The 16,484-nt window shown below is 45.7% G+C and overlaps 1 protein-coding gene across 1 annotated transcript; it reads left to right on the top strand.

Annotated features, from left to right (window-relative positions):
* The first annotated feature begins 10,226 nt into the window (after positions 1-10,226).
* On the top strand, positions 10,227-11,894 carry LOC135054659 (uncharacterized). The gene is made up of 2 exons (XM_063957900.1): positions 10,227-10,706; positions 10,802-11,894. The coding sequence occupies exons 1-2, from the start codon at positions 10,305-10,307 to the stop codon at positions 11,141-11,143; spliced, it is 744 nt and encodes a 247-aa protein (XP_063813970.1). The 5' UTR covers positions 10,227-10,304; the 3' UTR covers positions 11,144-11,894.
* The last annotated feature ends 4,590 nt before the right edge of the window (positions 11,895-16,484 follow it).

Raw genomic sequence — 16,484 nt, 5'->3', positions numbered from 1 at the left:
TAGTAGCCCGTAGTACCCGGTGGTTTTGCTAGCAGAGGGGATAAGGCTTAGACCTGGAGCCCCAGCCCCAGGGCACCATTTCCAGTAAATGTTCCTACCCTGGAGCTGCATATCTGTCTCTCCCTCACTCCCTGTAAGTGTTTGAGTGCCATTTCCCCAGCTACACTGTTCCTGGGACTGCTTGGGCAAATCCTCCTTTGTAAAGCCGCCTGGTTGTCAGCGCTGTGCCTTTACATGACACTTAGGTATTCCACATGTCAATTAGACAGTGTTAGTTAAGAAAGAGTGCATTTAGTCAGGGTTCTCTGGTACAAGTACCCTGTGATATACATCCAGTTCTTACTGTGCAGTGTTATATCTATTGACTACATAGCTATATATAAGCTGGTCCAGTGCAGTATTATTGTTGGTAATAACCTCTGCATTGTACAACTGTGACTATATGTGTGTGCATTAGCTTGCGGAGTGATTTCCATTTTGTGTCTCTCACTCACCTTGCTATCCCTATATTCTATAACCTGAGGGGGCTTGGTGTGTCAGGTTTTATAATTATATAGGATATTCACAAGATATACTTTAATACGTATTTTTTTCTGTGATTTTAGTCACCATATCTCTCCTGTATCTCTGCTTGTGCTGACTACACTGCGCAGGGGTTCTGGGGCTGAACACACTGCCGGTGTTGCTGAAGCCACAGATCCCTATGAGGAGACTATAGCAGCTGCGGGCTCTAGTTCTGGGGGCTCCTTGCCCCCCAGTGGGACTGTGGCAACGGGGGTCCATAATAACCCACCGTGGGCTACTTTCTCCACGCTTCTAAATATGCTAGTTACTAAACTAACACCCCCTATGGGACCTCCTATGCCGGTGCAACCGTATGTGGTCCCCGCGGCTAACCCACCATGGGCAGATAACTTGTCTGCTCAATTGAAGAAATTGAACCAGTCCTGGACTACTAAAAAGTCCTTGCTCGCCTAAGACCAAGGGGTCCTCTAAGCGAGCTCTTACCTCCTCACAATCCACTGCTGTCACTGACACCTCATCTGATAAAGATGGCACGTACACTGACCCCACAGATTCTGACACAGAATCTGCTGATGGGGAGGGTAGTTCACAAGTGATGTTCCTGATCTTTTGGAGGCTATTAAGTTGATTCTACAGGTTACGGATGATCCCGAGCCATCCGTCCCTCCTAAGAAACCAGATAGGTTCAAGTGTCAGAAGGTAGTTAAACAAGTTTTACCTCACTCTGACCACCATGTGGATATACGTCAGGAACCCTGGGGAAACTCGGGAAAAAAGTTTGTGCCTCAAAAGAAGATGCTGGCTCGCTATCCCCTCGCGCTAGAGCTGCCTAACAATTGGGAAACGCCTGCTCCAGTAGACTCGCATGTGGCTAGGATGGTAGTTTCCTCAGCTCTACCTGTCACTTCCGTCACGTCTCTAAAAGAAAAAGAAATGTACTGGCGCTGGCTGAAATTCAATAAGAGATGAACGACTCAATGCATAAAATTAAAAGAATGGCATTTAATAGACATTTATCAAAGAGAGGTTATCCTACCCCTCAAAGGTAAAACACAAACAATTTGCTGAATAAAAATCGCTTTGTAAGATCCCACAGTATTAACCCTTTGAAATGAAAAGTCCACAGTTCCTGGCTAGGACGCTGTTCCACATTTGCCCACAAGTTCAATTAGGTAAGAGGTGATATTACCAGACTGGATTCCAGATAAATTCCCTTAGGTCTTTCTTGCAGTTAGAACCAATGCTCCTGATGAAGCTGGCATCCATCAGACCAGCGAAACGCGTTGAGCCCTAGCCTGTAGGACCACAAGCATCAGCACCCTTATCCACTTCCTGGCAAAATTTGGACCCATTGGAATCCACTAGGATAAAATTCCGACACAAGTTCCTCCTTTGATCTGGACACATCCCTACTGCTATTTGGTTCTAACTGCAAGAAAGACCTAAGGGAATTTATCTGGAATCCAGTCTGGTAATATCACCTCTTACCTAATTGAACTTGTGGGCAAATGTGGAACAGCGTCCTAGCCAGGAACTGTGGACTTTTCATTTCAAAGGGTTAATACTGTGGGATCCTACAAAGCGTATTTTATTCAGCAAATTGTTTGTGTTTTACCTTTGAGGGGTAGGATAATCTCTCTTTGATAAATGTCTATTAAATGCCATTCTTTTAATTTTATGCATTGAGTCGTTCATCTCTTATTGAATTTTAGCCAGCGCCAGTACATTTCTTTTTCATTTTTACCCCAATATCCAGGGAATTGACCTTCCCAGTACAGGCTGCTGTTGCTAGCGCACTTCTCTGTGTGTTTTTTATATAGCTTTACGTCTCTAAAAGAGCCTACGGATAAATGTGTGGAGGGTTGTCTGAAAGCGATTTACACCCTCACGGGTGCTGCACAAAGGCCCACTATTGCAGCGACATGGGCAGAGGCTATTGAAGCATGGGCCCTAGAGTTGGAAGCTGAAATCTCTTCTGACCATGCTAGACAATGCTTGTCATATATTGTCACAGCTTCGCACTATATTAAAGAGGCGGCTTCTGATGCCGGTATTCTAGCAGCCAAGGCCTCTACTACATCAGTCCTGGCTTGCCGGATACTGTGGCTGAGATCCTGGTCTGTGGATCTGGACTCTAGAAAAACCCTGGTGGTACTCCTTTTCAAGGGAGATATTCTGTTTGGGGAGGACTTAAATAAGATAGTGGCTGACTTGGCTACTGCCAAAACTGCCTGTCTGCCAAGTACCGCTCCTTCTGTGTCGAAGGCTAAAGGTACTCCCTTTCGCCCTTTTCGTCCATCAGGTAAAGCAAAAGGTCAGGCATACCACAAGCAGGCCCGCACTTCCAAACCTGGTAAGCCGAAGCCCAAAAGAGCCTGGGCTGCCCGTCAGCCAGCTTCCAAGACAGATAAGCCTGCCGCATGATGCCTGGGTATGGGAAGTCGTCACTCGAGGTTACGCCATAGCCTTCAAAAACCGTCCCCCTCATCGATTTTGCCTGAAAGACGTCCCGTTGGGCCAGACAAAGGCAAACACTCTACATTCGGTGGCACAGACCCTCCTGGATACAGAAGTCATAGTGCAAGTACCTCTTGCTCAGAGGGGTCGGGTGTGCTATTCTCCGCTGTTTCTAGTCCCGAAACTGAATGGGTCCTCTTAGCCCATTCTCAATCTCAAGGCATTGAATAGGTTTGTGAAAGTTTCCAAGTTCCGTATGGAAACCCTTCGCTCTATAGTTCTGGCCCTAGAACCTGGGGATTATATGGTCTCCCCGGCCATACAGGATGCTTACCTGCATATTCCTATAGCAGTGTCACATCAGAAATACCTGAGGTTTGCGATTGGCAACCTCCATTACCAGGTTCGGGCGTTACCTTTTGGTTTAACTACGGCTCCGTGAGTCTTCACCAAAGTTATGGCGGTGATGACGGTGGTACTCCTCCGTCAAGGGGTCAGGATCCTGCCGTATCTGGATGACTTGTTAATCCTGGCAAATTCCCCAGAACTTCTATGTCATCTGGATATGACTGTCCGGTTTCTACAAGCCCACGGGTGGCTCATCAACTGGAAGAAATCCTCTCTGGTCCCTGCTCAGAGCATGGTGCACCTGGGAGCGCTATTGGACACTCACAACCAGCGGTTGTTCTTGTCCCAGGAGAAAGTCCTGAAGCTTCAGGACAGGATTCATTGCTTCCTTTCTCATCCGCAAGTGTCGATACATTAGGCGATGCAGGTGCTGGGCCTCATGGTGTCAGCATTCGACATGGTGGAGTATGCTCAATACCATTCTCGCCCTCTCCAGAGGCTGATTCTAGCCAAGTGGTTCGGCCTGCCTCACCGGATCAGGTCTCACATGATCTCATTGACTCCGGAGGTCCGTCTGTCGCTGCACTGGTGGCTCCAGGACCAACGATTGTTCAGAGGCCGTCCCTTCTGGATATCCGACTGGGTCCTGTTGACGACAGATGCCAGTCTAAGAGGTTGGGGCGCGGTGCTGGAGCAATACTCCAGGGCCGGTGGATCTCCTCTCGATCAACATTCTTGAATTGCGGGCGGTCTTCAATTCGTTGAACCTGGCCCAGCATTTAATTCAGAACCGTCCTGTTCAAGTACAGTCGGACAACGCCACCACAGTGGTTTACATAAATCATCAAGGCGGCACTCAAAGCTGTTTGGCAATGAAGGAAGTCTCACGGATTCTGCAATGGGCGGAACACCATCTACCGGCAATATTTATTCCTGGAAGCGGACTTTCTCAGTCATCAGGACGTACATGCCAGAGAGTGAGGCTTCCGTCCAGCAGTGTTTCAACTTCTAGTGGAAAAGTGGGGCTTTCCAGATGTAGATCTGATGGCGTCTCGACACAATCACAAGGCTCCGGTCTTCGGAGCAAGGACAAGGGATCCTTAAGCAGCATTCGTGGATGCGCTGGCGGTACCGTGGAGGTTTCGGCTGCCGTACGTGTTCCCTCCGGTGTCTCTCCTGCCCAGGGTAATTTGGAAGTTCAAGCAAGAAAGAGGAATTCTGCTTCTCATAGCTCCAGCGTGGCCCAGACGCCACTGGTTCTCAGGCCTGCAAGGCCTATTGTCAGAGTGTACAGTTCTACTTCCACAATGCAGAGACCTCCTCGTTCAGGGCCCCTGTGTCTACCAGGACCTAGCCCGGCTGTCTTTGATGGCGTGGCTCTTGAAGCTTCTGTCTTGAGGGCTAAAGGGTTTTCTGAGGCGGTCATTCAAACTATGTTGCGGACCCGAAAACCGGCTTCTGCTAGGATTTACCATAGGGTCTGGTATTCTTACTTTGTTTAGGGGGCATCTAACAATTATGACGCTTCCAAGTTTAGTACAGCCAAGTTGTTGGCCTTTCTTCAGCAGGGCCTGGACTTAGGCCTGCGTCTGGCCTCCCTCACGTTTCAAATATCTGCCTTGTCGGTGTGGTTTCAGAGAAAGATTGCGACCTTACCTGATGTGCATACCTTTACTCAGGTTGTGTGGTGTATCCAACCTCCCTATGTCCCATCTGTGGCTCCTTGGGATTTGTCGGTGGTTTTGGAGGCGTTACAAGAGTCTCTGTTTGAACCTCTTGGTTCAGCTGATCTTAAGTGGCTTTCCCTTAAGGTGGTGTTTCTGCTGGCTATTGCTTCAGCTAGAAGAGTGTCGGATTTGGGTGCCTTGTCTTGTAGTTCCCCATATTTGATATTTCACCATGACCGGGCGGTTCTTAGGTTCTTATTTGCCTAAGGTGGTTTCTTCATTCCACCTTAATCAGGAGATTGTGGTATCGGCCTTTATCTCTCCTGATCTGTCTCCCAAAGAGCGGTCTTTGGATGTGGTACGGGTTCTCCGTATCTATGTGAAGAGAACTGCTTTTGTTAGGAAATCTGATTATCTCTTTATTCTGTTTGGGTTTCACAAACGGGGCTGGCCTGCTCACAAGCAGACTTTGGCCAGATGGATTAGAATGGTGACTGCACATGCTTATGTGAGGGCTGGTCTGTCGGCTCCTGCTCACATTACGGCCCATTATACTCTGTCTGTTGGACCTTTCTGGGTGGCCCGCCGTGGTGCGACCCTTGAACTATTGTGCAAGGCGGCTACGTGGTCCTCTGTGAACACGTTTATAAGGTTCTATGCCTTCGATACTGCCGCTTCCCAGGATGCTTCCTTTGGATGCCTGGTTCTTGTGCCCGCTACAGTGCGTCCCCTCCCATAAGGAACTGCTTTAGGACATCCCCAATGTCTATCCTTGTGGAGCCCAGTGTACCCCGCAGCAGAAAACGAGTTTTATGGTAAGAAATAACCTTTGTTAAAACTTTTTCTGCGAGGTACACTGGGCTCCACAAGGCGCCCACCCTGACGCACTTAGCTTCTTTGGGTTGGTGTGGCTATAGCCGCTGACACTTTCTCCTGTCGTGAGAGTGTGGTGTTTGTGGCAACTTGCAGTTGTCGTCTCTTTTACCTGCTACTGCATTGGGCTGGTTAACAAAACTGAGCTCTTGTGCACGGAGGTGGGGTGATATAGGAGGCGGCGCTATGCATCTTGAGAAAAAGGTCAAAGCTTTTGAGCCTGTTGGTAACATAGTAACATAGTATCTGAGGTTGAAAAAAGACAATTGTCCATCGAGTTCAACCTATTTGTGGTGTCCTATGCATGATGATTTGACTAAAATTTCTGACTGATGCTGCTGTCAGCCATTGCATTTTATCCCTATTTATAGTAACTATAATGCATGACTATGCACCATACCCCTGGATATCCTTATCCAATAGGAATTTATCTAACCCATCTTGATGGTGCTTCGGATCAAGATCCTACTCTACACCCAATGTCTAGTGGAGCCCAGTGTACCTCGCAGAAAGAGTTTTAACAAAGGTAAGTTCTTACCATGAAACTCGTTTTATTTATATATATATATATATATATATATATATAACAACTGTAATGTTCCACAATACACATTTATTTTTATTTAGCTAGCTATTGATACCTTATATTCCATACTCAGAGCAATGGATGTTATGGTTTCGAAACAAATTCTGTGAAAGAGAAAGAAAGGGGGAGGGAAAGGAGGTTTTGATATCTGGATGCCACACAAATTAGATGTTGTTCATCTCCGTTGTGTCATTGAGACCTACAGGGGACATGGTATGGAAAGAAAATATCCAGAGAGCTTCCCTTTTACATAGTTGATTGAATCTGTTTCCTCCTCTGTCTGTTCTTTCTGTCTGTTCTATACCCTGCACTGATAAAACATTAACACCCCCTTTATGCTTAAAGTTTACATGACGTGATAAGCTATGTGTCATTTCCACGTGTAGAACATTACGTCTGTGTTACAGGAACCTCAGATTCAGTGTGCGGGTTGTTCTTCCTATATACTGTGCCCCGCACACACAAGTGATTAAATAAACAACTAACGAACTCTGATAGTTGATGAAGTATTTGATCTTAAAACTATGTCCAAGTGAACTAGATTCAAATCCAGCGCTTCTGTTCAAATTGTGACTACACGTAATACATTTGGTTTTACCACAGTTATAACATCCTTTAATGATAGTACGAGAACTTATCCAGCTATCCATAGTAGCAGGAGCTTTTAAAGAAGTTGATCCTTTAATGTGACTCGGAGCCAGTACATTCTTAAGATTACTTGTTTTCTCTTATAGGCCCTACACACTTGTAGATAATACTGCACGATTTGAACGATCTCGTTCAGTAATGAACGAGAACTCGTTCAAATCGTGCAGTGTGTATATACCAGCGATGAACGATGCGCGACCCCGCTCTCGTTCATCGCTGGTCTATCATACATGCATGCAAGTCAATCTGAACGATACCGACATATACAATGTGCGGTATCGTTCATTGTGTATGTATCAGCGATGAACGATACTCACGATCCTCCGCCCTGCCGCCGACACGCCACGCCCGTCCGTCATCAGAGGAACTCCCGGCCGTCAGTGAAGAGGAGCGCAGCACAGCCAGTCGCGGCATCGTGGAAGAGAGGAGCAGCGCGTCTTCGGTAAGTATAGGACAGTGTTCCCACTGGCCACCAATGTGTAAACCACTGGCCACCAATGACACACTGGCCACCAATGTATAAAACACTGGCCACCAATGAATTTTATAAAATCCACTGTCCACCAATGCATAATGTCCCCCGGCAGTGTGCATGCAGCATGTGTTCCTAGTACACAGCATGCATATTGACATGCTGTGTACTGAGAACACATGCTGCATGCACACTGCCGGGGGACATACCGCTGCCCACCAATGAATATAATATATCCACTGTCCACCAATGCATAATGTCCCCCGGCAGTGTGCATGCAGCATGTGTTCCTAGTACACAGCATGCATATTGACATGCTGTGTACTGAGAACACATGCTGCATGCACACTGCCGGGGGACATAATGCATTGGTGGCCAGGGGATATATTATATACATTGGTGGGCAGAGGTTTTTTCCCCGGCAGTGTGCATGACGCACACCCATGGATTCTACGTGGACAAGGGGACCGAGCCTCGTGTCAACACAGGTAAGTATGTATGAATGTAAGTGTGCATGTATGTAATAAAGTTGTACTGTCACGGCGTGTGTGTACTGTTTTTATTTGGGTATTTTTTTTGTAGTAGAACTACAGGTACCAGCGGGCCCGTTCCCCCCCCGCATGCTGGTACTTGTGGTTCTCCAAGTACCAGCATGCGGGGGAGGCTTGCTGGGACTTGTAGTACTGCTACTAAAAACAATTTCTTTTCATTTTCAACAAAGGCTATCAGCCCCCCATCCGCAGCCCATTGGATGGGGGGACAGCCTCAGGCTTCACCCCTGGCCCTTGGGTGGCTGGGGGGGGGGACCCCTTGATTGAAGGGGTCCCCACTCCCCCAGGGTACCCCGGCCAGGGGTGACTAGTTGGATTTTTGATGCCACGGCCGCAGGGCACTATATAAAAGTGACCCCCGGCTGTGGCATTATCTGTCCAGCTAGTGGAGCCCGGTGCTGGTTTTAAAAATACGGGGGACCCCTACTCTTTTTGTCCCCCGTATTTTTGGAACCAGGACCAGGCGCAGAGCCCGATGCTGGTTGCTTAAATATGGGGGAACTCCTGTCAATTTTTCCCCCATATTTCTGCAACCAGGATCGGCTCAAAGAGCCCGAGGCTGGTTATGCTTAGGAGGGGGGACCCCACAAATTTTTTTTTAGAGATTTTACAGTGTTTAGTTTAAAATTAAAAAAAAATGAACCCAGCACGGATCACACAGATCCGGCCGAGATTCATTTTTTAAAGTCGGCAGTGTTTTGCTAATCACTGCCGTAAAAAATGTAAAAAAAAACACGAATCACATCGACATTGGAACAAATGAAAATGCAGAATACGACAACTGCAGAATACGACAACTTATAGTAAATTAGTCGTAATCAATTCAAAAAGTTGCAAGTTTACACTTTCGATGTCATTCGTGATTGAACTTTGACCTTTTTCCGAAAATTACGAATGTTAGTAAATATACCCCAATGTCATTATGGGGTATTGTGTATAGAATTTTTAGGGAAAAAGTGTATTTTTTCCCTTTTTTGAATAAGGTTGTAATATAACAAAATGTGCAAAAAGTGAAGCATATATAAATATATATTTACACAGGAGCAAAGGACTGCCACTCCAGGAAAGCAGAAATCAAATCACAGTTATATACACATCACTGGGCTAATCTGCTTTAATAAGGTACGTTTTTGTATTATATATATATATATATAAAACAAGTCAAAACTATATCACGCAAATTCACGTATCCTGTATTGTCAATTTTTAAACAGGCTTCTGATTATCATCCACTGAATGATTTCCCTGCAGCGTCCTCCCGATAGTGCCGTACCACAAGCTCAATGATGCACATTTAGAGAAAACAAATGGAGGGCGCAGGGAGTGAGTATACAACTAATAACTCTTTTAATACGAGTATATGTGTATACATACATCTAGTTTGCGTAACACAGCATAGAGGACTATCACTGGCGCCTCCGAACAGGACACACAGAAAGCTGCTAGCCGCCGCTTGTCAGATACTCCTGGTCTGAGACCGCACACCGTCAGGTAAGCCAAAGAGACGTAGTACGTCCAGTGTCCCACTATCATGCCAACATGTTTCGTCCCAAGGACTTCGTCAGGGGGTGTGACACTTCTTTTGGCTGACCCGAGGGTGTGCGGTCTCAGACCAGGAGTATCTGATGAGCGGCAGGTAGCGGCTTTCTGTGTGTGCTGTCCGGAGGCGCCAGTGATAGCCCTCTGTGCTATGATACTGAAACTAGATGTATGTATACATATACTCATATTAAAAGAGTTATAAGTCGTGTACTCATTGCCTGCAGCCTCCATTTGTTTTCTCTACATATATATATATATACACACACACACACAAACATTTTTATTATATTATTTTGTGCATATATATATATATATATATATATATATTTTTTTTTTTTTTTTTGGTAACATGGGTAGTGTAAATAAGGACTCGTAGGCAGATTTTCAGGTTATAACCACAGTATCTTTAATGACATCAGACACAGGCTTGGGCCTGGTCACAGAGGTACATAGAGAATATAAACAGACCAACATAAAAGGTCCTAGCAATTCCCGTACTGAAAAGTAACTGCTGCAATGGCTTGCAGCTACACATACCATGGTCTCCTGGCACGGCCAATGTTATATTATATCTGATTACTGTGTTAAGTTATGATTTTAATATTTTAAAATTAAATCTCACCTTTCACAGAGACATGGATGCAAACCGTGAATTCTGGGCTGGATTCATCGATCTCTACCAGGCCAATGAGTGCTTGTGGTGTGTGGGAACAAGGGATTACGCCAACAGAGGAAAGAAAAATCTGGCATACCAGCAACTGGCCAGGTACAGCCTTGCCCAAGATAGTGGTGCCGACATCAAGTGGGTGAAGAGGAAGATCCAGAATCTGAGGACAGTATTTCTTAAGGAGCACAGGAAATACAAAGATTCCCAACGTTCAGGAGCGGGGTCAGATCAAGTCAAGAAGCCAACATTATGGTATTATGACTTGATGAAGTTCGTATTGGATGAGGAGCCTTCGAGGACAGCGCGGAGCACGGAGGAGCCGAACACGCCCGAGATGTTCGAGCCTGAGGAAGAGGAGAGTGTGGATCCGGTAAGTGTCCGCACAATACAGATGTCACTGTTTCTTGTTTAATTTGTTGCCTTATTATTTTCACATATTTTTCTTCATTTTGTTGGATAACTCAGCTGTCTTCGAGGGAGCTGGACGTGGAACCTGCAGTGGATGAGCCGGCAGACCAAGCCACTGTAAGGCCGGAGCTGGAGGAGAGTGAGGCGGTGATGGGAACACCCCAGCTTCCGGCTAGAAGGAGACGCCGGCCAGCTATCCCTAGAAGATCTGTCTCGTCCAGCAGGTCAGATACAATTCTGAGGCAGGCAGAGGAGGTCCTAAAAAACAGACCGGATAGATTTGAAGCTATTGGAGACCATTTAGCCTGTGAGTTGACGGAGATGAACCCCACACTTCTGAAAAATACGCCCAGCGTCTGGTATATGCCATTATATCACATGGCCAGGATGATGAATTGACCAACCACAGTGGCGTTGTGTTAGATACCAGACAGGTGCCTAGTACATCTTATGCCCCTCCCCCAACTCACCCTCCCATGTATTCTGCGCCGGTAATTCCTCCTCAACAATACCCCACATATCCTGCTCCGGGTTACCAAATGCCACAATCCCCCTTCCCTGGCACCTCTTCAGGTGGAGTGTTCACCACTCTGTTGAGTGCACACTCCACTGTTCAAGGCGACCTACATTTTTAATAAAAATGTTTTTGAATTTTTGAATTTGCGTTTAGGTTTGCTGTCTTCAGATTTATATTTGACCTTCCTCATCCAATATGTTTTTTCTTGAAGTCAATTGTACCATAATGTTGGTTTTCTACACTTCATTTGACCCTGTAATAGAACGTTGGGAATGCTTTTATTTCATGTGCACTTTTGAAATACTGTCCTCAGATTCTTTTACTTCTACTTCATCCCCAGTTATGTTGGCACCACTGTTTTTGCTGCACTGTATCTGGCTAATTGTTGGAATGCCTGATGCCTCTATTGGTGTAATCCCTGCTGTCATGGCACTCATTGGCACAAAAATCGATGAATCCAGCCCAGAATGTTTCTAATTTATTATTTTTCTAAAATTTATAATTACAAATTGTTACTAAAAATTGTGTGGAGTCTTTATTTATGGGTAGTGCTAAAAGGTTTACCAGGTATACACTGCACCAAACAAACTACAGAGTAGATATGCAGTGATTTAAAATGGATGCTGTTATTTATTGTACAAAGAAGACCTGCCCACATTCCTAAAACCATGCCCAGTATTTAAATGAGCTAGATCTTTCAAATCTTTCATCAGACATTGTTCAGTGTGTATGCACATAATCGTTCATGGGAAATCTTTCATCTATCATATCTTTCATTTTTTAAATCTTTCAAATCTACAAGTGTGTAGGGCCCAGTGACGTGCGGTGAAGTCATTGGCTGGGGAGGCACTGAGATATTATATATATATATATAACATAACATATCGTTTTGTAGAAAGTGTTCAACACTATTGAGCATTAGTGTTTCAACCCATTGAATTCATATATGGTTGCTTCATGGACTGACCATTTGGTATGTACTTTATGGAATCTTTCATCTTCATGTAATTTGTTATTATCATCTTATCCCTATGGAACGGTGTAGTAAAATAACACACTGCATGTATAGTGAAGTTACACAATATGTCACTCTCCTGCATTTGTTCTCTGACCAGCTAGTATGGAACATCCTCATCTCCTGCTCGATCTATTGAATATCTTGTATTTTAGTTTAACAATTTTCTAATAAGTATAAATTTATGTATTTTAATTGTTATTGTTTGTAAATTGTAATATGTATATTTTTGTTTATACATTATAATATGTATGTTTTACCAGCTGTGTTGACCATCCCTCTGAAGAAGTCCACGAAGGACGAAACGCGTCAGGGTTGAAGACAGAGAGAAAAGAAACCCTACACTATTGTACATTTGACATATATTGTGATCTGTAATTGTGAAAAAGGGTTACCTCTGCCTAGATTGGGCAATACTTTGCTTTTAATAAATTGTGTAAAGCCATAATCATTTGGTCAATTTTTAGTTGGTAACCAGTTAAAGTGATTGAGAGCGCCCTCTGATTCAATTTGCTGGAGGTGTTGTTTTGTATGGTCCTCACTAACAGGAGGATCGAATTAGAGGGCTGCCGCACCAGCGCAGTAATTAGGTATAATTGCGTTTTGGTATTGTTCTATTCTGTTAGTTACCTTACGCTGCAGCTGATCACTTTTATACTTAATATTTTTTAGACTCAAATATGCCTGTTTTTAAGGATAAAACTAAGAGATTACAAAATGTTAGACAGATATTTGTAGATGACGAGCAAGATATAATTTTTGAGGAGAATGATGAGGACTATTTTGGCTACCTTAACTCTATGGATAAATTAGCCACTGTCACGATCCGGGTATCTGGACGCCATTACTTACCCTTCAGATGCCTCCTAAGGCGGGCTCAGCGTTCCAGGACCGGATCCCGCTGTTCCTGAGTTTCCACATGCAGAGTGTCAGAGTGGTGTTTTCATCAGCCGCGGCCTCCGCTGTGCCCGCGTGGTTAAATGTGCATCTATCAGCCTGGCGTCTCCGGTGGCCGGCGCCGCCATTACTGTTTCCCAGACCACATGGATTACAAACCAAACTTCCCTCCAAGTGTCTGCATGGGCGCAGCCATCTTGGATTCTGTCATCTGATCATTTCCACCAATCTGCTGTCTGTATTGTTGATTTGCATAATTGCCTAGCCAACCCCTTCCTTGCTGCAGGTATAAGTAAGCTGTGCCTGAGCAAGGAAGATGTCAGTGCTTTGGTTGTCAAACCTAGTTCCTGTTTGTCTCTCTCCTGTGATTGTCTTCCAGGTTCCAGCTCCTGTCTCAAGACTTCCACCATAGAGACCCGCACCAGCATTCCACCTGCGGTGTAGCCTGACTCTCCAATCCATTGTGGATTCATCTGTTTCCAGCTACAACATTACCTGCTTCCAGCTCAGCTTCCAGCAGAGTACAGCTTCCCTTAAAGGGCCGGTGTCCTTTCTACACTTTACCACTCTCCACCGGTATTATTATTTCTCCGCTCTCAAGTTCTACATTTCAGTTCATATTTCATCGCTCCCAAGTTCATTTATTATTTAACTGGTTCCAGCCAGTATCCACTCCGTGCTAACAACAGTCTGGTTCCAGCCAGTATCCACAGCAGCTGTTTTACCTTCAGCAACCCAGCTTTTCCTGGAACACCAGCTGGCACAATCCTGGGTTATCTCCATTGCTACAGTCGGGCCTGGTAAGGACTTTCCATCTAGAAGATCATAAGAACTATCTCACACTACCAGTGCCCTGTGGCTCCTGCCATCCTGTAGTACTCAGGAACTGTATTTATTCTTTGCTGACTTTTACGTTTTCTTTTACTGCTGCTGTGTTGCGGAGTTGTCATAATAAACATCATTGACTTTTATTCAAGTTGTCGTGGTCACGCCTTTGGGCAGTTATTATTTATGTTACTTACATGTCCAGGGGTCTGATACAACCTCCCAGGTTCCGGTACATCTCAGCCCCTACAACTGAGGCTGCCTCCCGTCAGCTCAGGCCCTCAGTTGTGACAGTAAGCACTGACCTAATGAATCCAGCCGGAGACCAGGATCAAGCGGCCAGGCCGATGCAAGAACTGGCAGCCCGACTAGAACATCAGGAGGCTGCACAGGGCCACATCATCCGCTGTCTCCAGGATCTCTCTACTCGGCTGGATGGGATTCAGACAACTCTCCGTGGATCAGGCGCGTCTGGTGCGTCAACCACAGTGACTCCAGCTATAACCCCACCCACCTTACCCATTTCTGCTCCATGTCTTCATCTTCCAACGCCAGCAAAATTTGACGGATCTTCAAGATTCTGCAGGGGATTTCTCAACCAGTGTGAGATTCAGTTTGAGCTACAACCTGGCAATTTTCCCAGTGACCGTACAAAAATTGCCTACATTATTTCTCTTCTCAGTGGCTCAGCCCTTGATTGGGCATCACCGTTATGGGAGAGGTCCGACACCCTGCTATCTTCTTACACTGCATTCGTGTCAACATTCAGGCGCATCTTCGACGAGCCAGGCCGGGTAACTTCAGCTTCGTCTGAGATTCTCCGTTTACGCCAGGGATCACGTACTGTGGGACAATATCTTATACAGTTCCAGATCCTGGCATCCGAACTGGCATGGAACGACGAGGCCCTGTATGCTGCATTCTGGCATGGTTTATCCGAGCGTATTAAAGATGAGTTAGCTACCAGAGACTTACCCTCCAAGTTAGATGAGCTAATCTCACTTTGTACGAAAGTTGACTTACGTTTCAGAGAGAGAGCAACTGAGCGTGGAAGATCATCTGCTCCAAAATCTTCTGCTCCTCCTCCTCGCCAACTGTCACCAACTAAAGATGAACCCATGCAAATTGGCCGTTCCCGTTTAACTCCTGCTGAGCGCCGAAGACGTCTCTCCGAGTTTCTCTGTCTGTATTGTGCAGCTCCGTCTCACACCATTAATGCCTGTCCCAAACGTCCGGGAAACTCCAAATCCTAGCTCGCCAAGGAGAGGGCCGGCTAGGAGTAATGATCTCCTCTCCATCTCCTCTCCATCTCCTCAAGATTGTAAACTCCCAGTCTCGCTTCAAGTTGCTCAACGTTATCAGAACGTCATTGCCCTCCTGGATTCCGGAGCAGCTGGGAACTTTATTACCGAAGCCTATGTTAAACGGTGGTCCCTACCCACCGAGAGACTTCCTTCGTCCTTTTCCTTAACTGCTGTGGATGGCAGTAAAATTTTTGATACAGTTATTTCTCTAAGGACTCTACCAGTTCGTCTGAGAGTGGGAGTTCTTCATTCCGAACTTATTTCACTTTTAGTGATTCCAAGAGCCACACATCCTGTGGTCCTGGGCCTTCCATGGCTCCGTCTTCACAATCCTACAATTGATTGGACGACTACGCAAATCCTGGCATGGGGTTCCTCCTGTACTAAGACATGTTTGTTTAAAGTGTTGCCTGTCTGTTCTTCCTCCCCCAGGTCGTCTGATGTTCCACCTCCTCCATATCAAGATTTCACGGATGTGTTTAGTAAAGCTTCTGCTGATATCCTTCCTCCTCATAGAGAATGGGACTGCCCGATTGATCTCGTTCCAGGGAAGGTTCCACCTCGAGGCCGAACTTATCCGTTGTCTCTCCCCGAGACGCATTCTATGGAGGAATACATTAAAGAGAACCTAGCAAAGGGGTTCATTCGACCTTCTTCTTCTCCAGCCGGCGCAGGCTTCTTTTTTGTAAAGAAGAAAGATGGTGGTCTGCGGCCGTGCATCGACTACAGAGGTTTGAACGACATTACCATCAAGAACCGCTATCCTTTACCCCTGATTACTGAGCTCTTTGACAGAGTTAGCGGAGCTACCATCTTTACAAAGTTGGACCTGAGAGGTGCATACAATCTCATCCGGATCCGTGAGGGTGACGAGTGGAAGACCGCATTTAACACCCGTGACGGACATTATGAGTACCTCGTCATGCCCTTCGGATTGAGCAATGCTCCAGCTGTCTTCCAGCATTTCGTCAATGAGATCTTCAGAGACATTCTATACCGTCATGTCGTGGTCTATCTAGATGATATCCTCATTTTTGCCAACGATTTAGAGGAACATCGTTTCTGGGTAAAGGAGGTTCTGTCCCGTCTCCGTGTCAATCATCTCTACTGCAAATTAGAGAAATGCGTCTTTGAAGTCAAGTCCATTCCGTTTCTAGGGTACATTGTGTCCGGTTCCGGACT

The sequence above is a fragment of the Pseudophryne corroboree genome, chromosome 3 (genome assembly GCF_028390025.1).
Source record: "Pseudophryne corroboree isolate aPseCor3 chromosome 3, aPseCor3.hap2, whole genome shotgun sequence".
NCBI classification, from domain to species: domain Eukaryota; kingdom Metazoa; phylum Chordata; class Amphibia; order Anura; family Myobatrachidae; genus Pseudophryne; species Pseudophryne corroboree.
This window is presented reverse-complemented; position numbering and strand designations above follow the sequence as displayed.

What these genes read in the sequence shown, in the direction of transcription:
- LOC135054659 (XM_063957900.1), top strand. Translation starts at nt 10,305, where the DNA reads ATGGATGCAAACCGTGAATTCTGGGCTGGATTCATCGATCTCTACCAG. An exon ending in AAGAGGAGAGTGTGGATCCG is followed by an intron (nt 10,707 to 10,801) that starts GTAAGTGTCCGC and finishes TGGATAACTCAG; the next exon opens with CTGTCTTCGAGGGAGCTGGA.